Source organism: Schistocerca nitens, chromosome 3 (genome assembly GCF_023898315.1).
Source record: "Schistocerca nitens isolate TAMUIC-IGC-003100 chromosome 3, iqSchNite1.1, whole genome shotgun sequence".
NCBI lineage: Eukaryota > Metazoa > Arthropoda > Insecta > Orthoptera > Acrididae > Schistocerca > Schistocerca nitens.
Window position 1 is genome coordinate 423,839,672 of NC_064616.1, and position 12,398 is coordinate 423,852,069.

The 12,398-nt window shown below is 39.0% G+C and overlaps 1 protein-coding gene across 1 annotated transcript in view; it reads right to left on the reverse strand.

Annotated features, from left to right (window-relative positions):
* Nucleotides 1-12,398, reverse strand: part of LOC126249266 (serine-rich adhesin for platelets-like) — a 197,090-nt gene that overhangs the window by 53,360 nt on the left and 131,332 nt on the right. The window contains exon 3 of the mRNA XM_049950920.1: nucleotides 293-507. Coding sequence (XP_049806877.1) covers nucleotides 293-507 — 215 coding nt within the window. The remainder of the gene's footprint in view (nucleotides 1-292; nucleotides 508-12,398) is intronic.

The following is a 12,398-nucleotide window of genomic DNA, read 5'->3' on the forward strand; positions in this document are numbered from 1 at the left end:
TGTGTCATAATAGGTAGTAGCTTTGTCCATTACATAGATGATGATGATATTAAGAACCAACAATACAAATATCCTTTACAACTGCATGGATTTTTAAGTCTTAATGTAAATGAAGCCTTGGAATATAATATACAAACTTAATGGTTAATCATCTGTATATCTTAACAGATTCATTGTAACAAGCTCCATGGTAAACAGCTCAGTTTATGACCTGCTGTCATCATACATACTAATAACATAATTCTGAGTGACTGATGAATGTTTTATGTTAATTTCAGTTCTGGATGCTCACCTTCCTCTTCAGTGATACACTCAGACTCTTCCATGACTTTTCGCAGTAAAGGATGAGCCCATGGCTTGTTCACCATTTCAGAAAGAATATGGCACATGTGGGCATTAGATCCCGTGAGTAACGATGAACATCTCTTCAAGCTAACAATCAAATGTGTTTTTGTAGCTCTTGAACTTCCAGGCCACTGCTTGCGTAGAACAACATTCAGGGTGTGCCTGTTTCAATAGACAGTTGTAAATATTTGAACAGGCTTTCAGCATGACCAATCTTTTTCACATTCATAACTAGACTGAACATTAACTGTATAATGCATTAAGTCTTGCAAATTATCTATGTCAAAATCAGAAGAAACTTGGATTGCCCTCAGTTCCTCTCTAAGGTATCTGTGATGCCCATCTGAGACAACCATGAATAAAAATTAACATAATACAGCACGAAAACATGGGCATCAATATTAAATGTAATGAAAGTACTTCTTTCATATAAATTATAAGGTAGTTGGAAATTGCATGAAATCTGTACAGAAGAAACAGCAGACAATTGCTAGTCAAAAGGCACATGTATGAAGAAAAGTCGTTAAGCAAAAGTGTATTTACAGCAAATATCCATATAATCTTGGGATTGCATGTACATAGCTAAATACAGCAATCTGAGCAAAGAAGAATGAAATACTTAAACCCATTATCAATGCACATCAGTACATTCAATGTAACTTCCTGGAAGATTAAAACTGTGCGCCGGACTGAGACTCGAGTTCGAGTCTCGGTCCGGCACACGGTTTTAATCTGCCAGGAAGTTTCATATCGGCGCACACTCTGCTGCAGAGTGAAACTTTCATTCCAGTACACTCTAGGATTGCTGAAAATTAATTATGTAGTACTGGGCACCATACAGCATGCACTCAAATTGCTATAGGAACAAATATGCACCACCATCTCAAATCTGTGGCACAATTATTGCTAGATATCTAATCTCTTGCATGGTGCTATCATTCTACCTCCATCATCCAAATTGTTGTGTGACCTGTCAAACAGTTGAAGTACTACATTTTAAAAGTTCTTTTTCAATGTCGTAATATTCAGTAATTGAAATTCTTATTTATTACTGAACAGAGAATGGCTAGGGAAATGAAAATGCATAATTTCTCTCTCCTTCATATTTGTGCCTAATTTCTGTCACATAAATATTTAACTTTTTAAACTGATTCGATATAGTTTTAAAAGAACATAAAATTTTCCTGTTACTCAAGTATGTTACAGCTTGTACTTGATAACTTCTGTTTCACTACTCTCATTCATGAACTTATATTAAAAATAAGTATTAACTTTTACTGAAAAGGAAATAATATACATATCTCAGCATTACACCTGTCGACATTGTACAATCATGTCCACAATGAACTCAAACAATGTTTTGCAAGGACTTCATGCTCACTGGGAATGGCAGTCAAAACAATTCGTGCTCCAAATATGTATTGTCTTTCAGATGCACATAAAACACATTTCTTGAAATAATCACAGCCACTAGGCACTGTATTTAATGTTCCATTTGATAAACATAAAAAGCTTCTCAATTTGCATACATTTTTCACTGTTACTTAAAATCACGTTCCTTGGGTACCATGTCTGAGCTGAAGCCTCAAACCCTTTCTGATTGGGATCTTTGTGTTTCATGATAAGCAAGCTTTTTGTAGTTTTTGATAATTTATCAAACACACCTTTGAATTCTGCTTGTTCCAATGTAGTTAGTTCACACAGTATGTTTTCTGTTGCTTCAGCTTACTCTACTTCACACAAGATTCGAAATTTAATCCCATAGTTTTACGTTTGGAATAGAATACATCCAAGATTGGGTACCTGTACCCCTTGTGTAAATTAGATCAGGCAAACCAACTAGCTGGAACTTCTGTCACAAAAACCTTATGGGCATAAATCCCAGTCACACATTTATCTGTTAAATTTTACATAAAATTTACAACACAATTACTACTGTATCTCATTTACGGTATTTTAAATAAGCTTGCAGTATCACCAAAATATTTTTACAAATAAACACAGCTTTAGAACAAATATTACTCCCAAGTAATGACAACAGAAAAAGAAAGCTTCCTTTAAAATCATAGTCTTTAACCTAACAAATTAAATACACCAATATTTACAGTCTCTAGCGTTTAAGGAGGACTTCACTATTGTTACTTCATTTAAATCAGATGTAATTGCTGTCCACCATATGCCAATCAAACTGAATTTGTGTGTGATGAACACTGCACATGGATCAGATGATCACTTACAATAAGTTGTCAATTTTTGTAACTATGTCTCATGTACGGAGCAGAGTCATTTATACATTCACTGCACCATATAGCAGTTTGTGCTCATATGGTGTATCTACAAAGTGGGAACAGTTTCTTTTACATCTGCTGCTTCAGAAGACTTCACAGCAGTACTGTGATTCCATCACAAACAAAGTTTATCTTCTTTACAATTACAGCTTTGCTAGTGAATTTCTTTTGGTCAGAGAAATTTCTAAAACATACTGGACTTCCACATAAAAAGGCATCTATGGCACATAAGGCACACTAGTCAGAGATTCGGTGTTACAGTATGAATTCAGCTAGAAATAACTGAGGACAGTAAAGGTGGTTTAAGTTTGCCCTTTTCTACAATTTAATTTTATCCATTATCAAACAGTATCACTTTCAAATTCATTTTCTTACTGTAACGTACACATTTTATCTTTACTGATGTACCTTGTCGTACAACAGTGTGTAAATGATATTTTTTACAGTGTAACACAGTAGAGTAGAGGAAAGGGAGTCAAACAATTTTGTACAGGATACTTTTAGTCTATCAAGTCAGCAAGTACTTCAAATTGGCCTACAAAAACCATCTAAGCTAACGCGCATGTACGTCATGTGGAATTTTCATATTCTTTCACTCCATATGTGCTAACTATTAGTCCTACAGAAAAAAAAAGAATAGGACCTTTCACATAGGAAACTGAATTTAGTTTTTAAGGGGCCTTCAAAGACACCCCTGCTGCTCAGGATTTTTAGATGTTCTTCATGGCACTCCCTCTTACCACTGTAGAAAAATGTGCAACTATATGGATTATTTCTCATTTGACTTCTTTTTGTCTTCATTGATTCAGCTGTTTACTCCAACTGCTTAGTCATGCACTTACAAACCATAAAACTGATGCTTGTGTAAGTTTTAGTTAACACTTGGGTGAATTTTAAAAACATATAATTAACAGTTAAATGGTTTTGCTTGTATGGCCTCCAGACTACAGTGCTTGTAAAGGTTAGGCATGGATCGAGTTGTCAACAAAATTAGTTTTTATGTAATATTTACAAAAGTCATTTTTCCTTCATTACCCTCACAGGCATGTTTAATAATGTTAATGAAATAGTTAACTAAGCTGGTGGCATAATAGCCCATTCAATGAAGACCAAAAAAGATTTAATACGGAAAATAATTTGTGTGGTTGCACATTTCTCACAGCTGTAGGAGAGAATGCTATGAAAAATGTACTAAAAGCCCTGACCTGAGGGGATTGGGGGTGCGAGGGTGTGCACCTGAAGGTCACTTTTGCATGATTTTCTTGAATAATTTGAAAACTATGGCATCCTGTGAAAACATATCCCAGTTCAAAATTGAACTACATTAAATTTACCACAAAAACGATTATATTCATATTTTTTTTACAACTAATAGTTTGTGAGTAGAGAGAGAATGAATACGAAAATCTCATGCAATGCACATCTGCTGTAGCTTAGGTAGTTTTTGTAGGCCAGTTTGAGGTACTTTCCCAACCTGACCAAAAGTCTCCTGTATAACATTGTTCAGCTTGACTTCCTCCACTCCACTGCAGTAAATTCTAAACAATTGTACACTGAAAATGTGAAATAATTCTACATGCAGAATCCTGAAGTGAATTGTGTACATGTGAGTAAGAGTGAGTGTTCCTGCTGTTGTGGTCAAAGTTGCAAGTGTGTCTTCACAACCAGCTGAATCACATACATGTTAGATGCAATTGCAGTTCTACAATTGGATGCTGTAATAATGTTCGTGCAAGGCGTCATCAGGTCACCCGAAAACCATGAATAATGTTCTGCCATCAGTGGAGTGCTATAGTGCTACACAGTGTACATATTGATGGCAATCATTCACTTTTTCACTTATGTGGTGAAGGTGGCTATTTCCAATCAGCTAGTCACAATGGCGGCAGAAGCAACGAATAATAATTTGTCATTGAAATTTGGTACAAGAGAGACCCTGACCACAGATCGAGGTTATCACTTCATGTCAGAATCCACAAAGCAACTTTGGTCATTCATTAAGAATTCGTAAACAGGACAACAACAAAATGGAAGAATGAAACAGGTGCACAGAACAATAGGGGAGCTGTTGAGTTGTCATAATGACTGGGATACTCTTGTTACTTTAAACCGCACCAGTGTACAATTCAAAGGTGCAAGAGAGTATGGGATTCTCACCATAAGAGGTAGTGTAGGGTTGGAAGATGCTGTCACCAACTGAGACAGTGAAAGGCAGAGTGGAGGAAAATGGAACACCAGTGCGGAATTTTGTGAAAACCTTACGAACAGTATGGTGCCAAGTGCAAACATAATCACCCTAGGGAAACAGGAACATTCTAGGGTAACAAGAGCATATTTTACAATGGTATGCAGTGTTATCGAAGTACCATATAGGGCAGTGAGCAGTGGTGATGAGCTCTCAAAGAAAAAGACGAAGAAGAAGAAGAAGAAGAAGAAGAAGAAGAAGAGGGGTGTGGGTCAGAGTGAGGGGGAGGGGGGAGAGGGAGAGGGAGGGGAGGGGAGGGGGGAGAGAGAGAGAGAGAGAGAGAGAGAGAGAGAGAGAGAGAGAGATGGGGGAGGGGAGGAGGGAGAGAGATACAAACACCAATTTCTGAAGGGGGAGGACTGGAGAGTAAGAAGGGAAAGTCGTGTTACAAGATGAGCTCGCAGCTTGGGCACATTCTACATGTGCTCCGCCATACACACGTAAGATTGAAATATAGGTCAGTGTAGAGAAGGAAGAAGGGTGAATGTTATTTCCCTTCTTTAGGTAACACCACTGCCAAAGACAGCTGGAAGGATTGCCACACTGAGGGTGCTCCTCCCCCTCTGTAGCTATGGATGGGCAAACACGCTGTAGGTGTGATCGCTCGACAGTAGATTCTTGTTCACCCTGCAGGAAGAAGTCAACATGGACATTAAAACTGATGTTCAACACCTGAACATTGAAAAAGGAGGTCGAGTATGAATGAGACCCTCTTGAGATACAGCAGGAAGCCCAGCAAATTGAGGTGTGGTGTATGATGGGGTATGTGGCGAATATCAGGTATTGCAGGTCACTCACTATCGCCTACAATGGCAGTTAACACAGGCCATGGACTTTACCTGGAGTCACAAATCTTGAGGAAGAGTAAACAGGGAGGGATAGATGCAATGGGAGGATACGGAAGATTGTCTTCAGGACAGCTGATGCTGATGGTATAAGACAGGTAATGACACATTAGTACACATACAAATTGAGAGGCATCAGAATCCTGTGAGTGGCATAAACCCAGCTAAGTCATATGGAACAAAGACTACTGAATAGCACTTACTGTGGAGCTAAATAGCTACCTCAAAGAGGGCATCTGATACATTGCGTCTGGACTTAGATATTGTACTAGTACGACTAGATGCGTTATGACACACTGCTTTAGTGTGCCCATGCTGGATGCTTAAACAGAGAAGTAATGGAATTATAGGAAGCCTTGCACCAAACACTGTGAGGGCAGCTAACTCCAACTCTGCTACTGTCGGGACAGTTTCTGTCAGGGATGTGTCAGGCACAGTCCAGGCTACCAAGCATGCTGGAATTAACTGTGACTCCAGAGGAGAATGTATTGCCCTTAAACTGAATGCACTGTCCTTGGACTAATATCTCACAAAAGTGCAGATTGGTGCTGATTATGTCAAACTCCAAGTACTACTGTATTTTACAGACTGTAAGATACATTTTTCCCTTTGAAAAGTTGCCTACAAAATTCAGGTGCATCTTGTACTCTAAATTAATATGAAAATGTGTGTTTGATTTACACTTCTTGTCAGTCTTAAAAATGTAACAATATTATGAGAAGGAAAGCTGCCACTCACGATATAGCAGGGATGCTGAGTCGCACGTAGGCACAACAAAAAGATATATGGGCCGAAAGCTTTATTCATGACAGTCTTTTAGTTGTGCCTATCTGCGACTCAGCATCTATGCTACATGGTGAGTTGCAGCTTTCCTTTTCATAATAGTGTTACAAACCATCCTGGATTTTCCTCAGTCTTAAAAATGGCCATATATTCAATGCTGCCGGAAACCTCTCTCTCTCTATCTGGCAGCACTGGATTCACCTGGCAGCAGCAGTGCACTGATGTGACGAACGTGAGTTGCGAGGATTCACAAGCTTGCTGTACTGTCTCCATCCCACCCTGCCATCACATACCCAGAACATTGTCTAGCCTATGTCATTGCAGTCCAAGGCACCAGTTAACTTGAATTGAAAGCAGTGCAATATTTTTGTTAGAAACTAATTTTGTAATGGAAATAAATAAAAGGTATTTATATAGTGCAGGCTATAAATTGAAAGTGATAGCATATGTAGAACAACATGGAAACAGAGCAGCTGAGTGGCATATCGGCCTTCCATTAAAAAAAAAAATTGCGACTGGTGGTCAAGTACAGAAGAACTGGAAGAAGAAAAAATAAAATAAAAAAGAAAGAGGAAGACTAAATGTTCCAATAGAAGACTGAATGCAAAATGGTCAAACCTAGATGACGACATATTGAACTGGATTCATGGACACCATCAAAATGGCATTGTAATTAATACCAAAATGATTCGAATATATGCTTGTAACATAGTGCTACAGTGAAACTTAACACACTTTAAGGATGGAATTGGTTGGTGCTACAGGTTTATGAAGTGTCATGACCTTATCAGGAGAACAAAAACCAAAATATTTCAGAAAATGCCACAAGAGTATGAAGAGAAAATATTATTCCATAGCTTTATTATTCAACATCAAAAGAAAGCCATTGTGCAACTGAGCCCAATAGCGAATATGGACAAAATTCCCCTGACAATTTATGCGCCAAGTAACAGAACTGTTGCCATGAAAGGTGCTAAAACTGTAACTATAAAACAAGTGGGCATGAAAAAATGCAGTAGACTGTTGTCCTTTCATGTTGTGCTGATGGTACTAAACTTAATCCATTGATAATTTTCAAGTGCAAAACAATGACAAAACATTCTGAATTACTGTCAGGTGGTGGTTGGTTGGTTGGTTTGGGGAAGGAGACCAGACAGCGAGGTCATCGGTCTTATCGGATTGGGGAAGGACGGGGAAGGAAGTCGGCCATGCCCTTTTGAAAGGAACCATCCCGGCATTTGCCTGGAGCAAGTTAGGGAAATCACCGGAAACCTAAATCAGGGTGGCCGGACGTGGGATTGAACCGTCGTCCTCCCGAATGCGAGTCCAGTGTCTAACCATGTCAGGTGGTGGTGTTCATGTACATGACAAGGGATAGATGGACAAGGCTGGTATGAAATCATGGATTAACAAAGTGTGGGAGAGAAGGAAAAGTGCTTTGTTGAAGAATTCTCTTCTTGTGATAGATCAGTTTAGCAGTCATTTGAAAAAATTCTGTGACAGAGAAACTGCGCCAGGTAAATACAGAGCTTGCTGTTATTCCAGGTAAAGCGTATATGAGAGAGGTATGGAACAAATGGATGATGGATGAAACCCAACGTAAATTCATGCTGAAGGGAGTTTTAAAATGACCTAAAATCAAACAAGTGTGTCAGTGGATACAACAGTCATGGCCTAGAGTGAGAGAAGATATTATTGTTAAATCTTTCAAGAAGTGTGGCATAAGCAATGCTCTCAGTGGCAGTGAAGACCATCTAATATATGAAGAGGACAACAATGATGATGATGATGATGATGAAGTAGTAGAATTTGTTTTTAGTCTGTCTTTGCAGTCTAGTAATAAAAATTGTAAAATGTTATTAAAAAAACTGCTTGAAAATTAAGATGTGTCTTATAATCAGCAGGGTCTTTTAGTTCATAAAATAAGTATCATCTTTACCTTTAGCAGACATTAATGGCAGTTGCATACACGTTGTGATACCCGAGATCCAGCAAAATTGGCGACTTTAGTGAAGTCTGTACATCTCGAAACAAATGAGATCCTGTTAAACTATGACAGATAGGAAGACTCATGCCAATGGCAGCACTAGAGCAGCACCAATGTCTGAAGGAGCAGGATACAGTATGCCCCTCCATGATGGTAAAAACAGTCACAGAGATATGCATAACAGAATTATTCCTTGGGAGAACAAACACAGACACATTGTCCAAGGAATATCACAGTCCCCTCACCCGCCAGTCTGCATTTTCAGAAACTGTGAGCCCATTGGGTGTAGGCCTACTCCGTGTAGGGCTCTGTCATTGTTGTCACAACTTGCTACAAACAGTGACATCCAAGCCATACAGAACAATTAGAATTATGAAACACTGGGATACAGTTAAACAGGACTCACTGACATCTCTGAGCCACGGTCTACACTGTGCTGTTAACTGTCATCTATTGTGTAGCCCTTGAGATTTGGACACATTGTTGTGCTACTCACTTCGTATCACTTCCAGGTGTAGTTCCACTTTATTGTAAGTTGCACTGTCATGTGCTGTATCAAATAAACAAATTCGAAAGCCATAGTTCCTTGATGAAGTGCACCACAACACATGTCATTCCCAGCCAGTTCACAGGGCCAGCAACAGCTGACAACATTCAGAGGACTGAATTTTCCCAAGAGTGTTGAGAGCCCAAGCTGGAAGTGGGCCTTTGCAGCCAGCAGAGTTATAAGCAAGTCAACATCAGTCTCAAATGTACAGCTGGATGCTAAACTAATGCTGTTGCATGCTGTTGTCAGGCCACCAGAAGACCAGCTATGCTGTTTTTTGCTAGCAGAGGTGTGCCATATTGCTACACTGTGCAGCACAATACAGCATTTCCACAGCCAAGTATGGGGCAAGAGCCTGCTTCCTGGGACAACAAACTTGGCTAGTAGTAGTACAAATACTCCTGGCTAAGGCAGCATTCCACACCCAGCAGCCAAGACCTGACAGCACGTGGCCTCCATAGCTGTTGAGTTCAACTCAGGGACTCCTGTATGTTTCTGACGGTTATAATTAGCCACAAGCTATGTAAACCAGTCACTGGCTTTAATTATGGGGCTGACACACTACTTGGTCAGCAAGGATGCAATGCCGCCAGCCATTTCCTCAGCATTCCGCTGTATGGACGTCACACTGCGAACACTGCGACCACTATAGCGACATATGGAGTCATCAACCAATACATGAAGAACTAATTGTTCTTGCATTCTGAACTCTACACTCCCTGCTCTACTGGAGAACCCATCTCGCCTACAGCACTAGACAGATGCAACAACCCCATAACACTACAGAAGATGACATTAAAAATTCTGTTAATATAATTACATTAACATTTGTCAATATCTATAAACAACACAACAGTAACAATATTTTCAGGGGTTTACACCAAATCACCACAACATTCCAGCACCTCCCAAAAAAGAAAGCATCATACTTAAAATTCTACAATACAGTAAAAAGAGTGCCTGATAATGGAAATTATTTCTCAAACTGCATTATGCATAAGGTGAATAAAAATAATGACTAGCTGGAAAAAAATTAAAACACTTCTTTTCATAGAACATGGGTTGGGAGTGCCAACTGCATGCATAACTGAACATTGGTTACTTTGTCAATCTTCATGTGCATGAAATAAAACTTTGTGAAATGATCACCAGCAGAACATTCCATCTAAATACACTTTGCTACAAAAGAAAGGAGGAAGGAAGACTGTATTTAATGTCCCATTGTCATTGAGGTTATTAGAGACGGAGCACAGACTCAGATTGTGCCATGGATGGGGAAGGAAACCAGCAGAGTCTTTTCCAAGCCGCGCGGTCTAAGGCGTCTTGCCACGGTTTACGTGGCTCCCCCTGTCAGAGGTTCGAGTCCTCCCTTGTGTGTGTGTGTGTGTGTGTGTGTGTGTGTGTTTTTGTTCTGTCCTTAGCGTAAGTCAGTTTAAGTTAGATTAACCAGTGTGGCCTAGGGTGATGACTTCAGCAGTTTGGTCCCACAGAACTTATCACAAATTTCTAAATTTTCCTTTTCCAAGGAACCATCCCAGAATTTGCCTGTAACGATTTAGGGAAATTGTGGAAAGACTAAATCTGGATGGCTGGATGCAGGTTTGAGTTGTTGTCGACCTGAATGTGAATTCAGTGTGCTAACCACTGTGCCAGCTTGCTACAAAAAAGCATTTTTAAGGCAATTTCATGTTTTTTGCAGTTTGGGCTGAAATTTTCACCTATGTTCACATTTATTACAAATGTGAATTTTTCAGGTCCCTACAAACGATTGTCCAGAACTTAACTTACAGATCATATTTTCAACATGTTTTTGATGTTCCATAGTTGATTCTGTATTACTGGAGATGTGATCTGTATATACAACTATTTTAATACATGTGGAAGGGAGATGAGAGCTTAATGTCCCATTGGCAAAGAAGTCATTAGAGACGGAACACAAGCTAGAGTTGGGATGAGAATCTACCATATCAGTATCAGAGGAACCACCCTATCCTTTGCCTTGATCGAGCTAATGAAACCACGAAAAACATGAATTTGCATGGCTGGAGGGTTAGTTGAACCAAAATTCTTCTGAATGAGAGTCCAGTGTCTTAGCAGTGTGCCATTTTGCTCAATATAGAATTTTATTACAGTACTCTTTATCGTTTGCAGCAATAGCTATGAGAATGTTGTACATTTCTAAATCAATTTGCCCATATTTATTATACCTGTTTCTGTTTAATGAGAAGTTTGCCACACATGCTGTAGATGTGACAGATTGTCCCGAGATACAAACTGCAGTAACCTGGGACTTAGTGTGAGAAATGTATGTCAGATAGGAGACTGTGTTGTTTCATACATATTAGGAAAACAACCCTCAAATCCTTTTTGCTAATCTATTAACTAATCCTGCAAACAGTTTCCACTCATTGCCTGTCACTGTTTAGTAGACAAACTATTTCAGTATTTTACACGTATTAATAACTACTGTCAACTGTTTTAGTTACTAAGAGCAGGAGCACTCTATGTGTAACTTATGACCAGCTGGGGCATGAGAATGCAGTTTTTCATGAAGACATTCTTGATAAATGCTACACTGATTTCTTGCCATGTCAGATCTGTAGGAAATAAGCTACTTTGTTTAATTGGGCGAATTATGTCATGGGGTTGTCACAAAGCTACAGAACTTCCACATGCTACCTGAGATTCTGTTTATTATGGAGGATCACTGGTAGTGATGCTCATCTTGTTACATTTCTCTGTGGTCTTTCAGCATCAAGCATCTGTTTTCACGTACCACACCACTAAGAGTATAGCCGCTGTCTCAGAGTAGTTATCGTAAATTTTGACATTAATGGCTTATTTGATGTTCAGATCCCAATATGTATATGTATGGGATATGATTTCTATTTCAACGAACATAACCATGAGTGTGCTCATGAGATTGTGTGCCGCAACAACAGATTTGGCAAAATAACACTATTTGATGAGGCGTCATTATTCTCTACATTGTTCTGAAATTTTTTCTTCTTGATTGAGCAATGTAACTATTACCCCATGAACAAAGCATTTTATAAATCCCAGAAGCACTGGGACGAAGGATGTCTTTTTCTGAGCACATCATCTCTAATTTAGTAGTGTGGTCAGAAAATAGATTCAATATGGTGGCTGACTAGGACTGTGCTTTATTTTCTGTAGCTTCCAAGAAAGGAAGGAATGCTATAGTCAGATCACCCTAGTCATATTATTCATTACAGGCATTCTTATGGAATATCATTTCCAGATATCTGAACTCAGAAACCAGGTGCTCATTGTCAGAAACAGATTTAGCTTTCTGCCTCATTCATGATCTGCTGGAGAAAATGAAGTTTTATGGAGG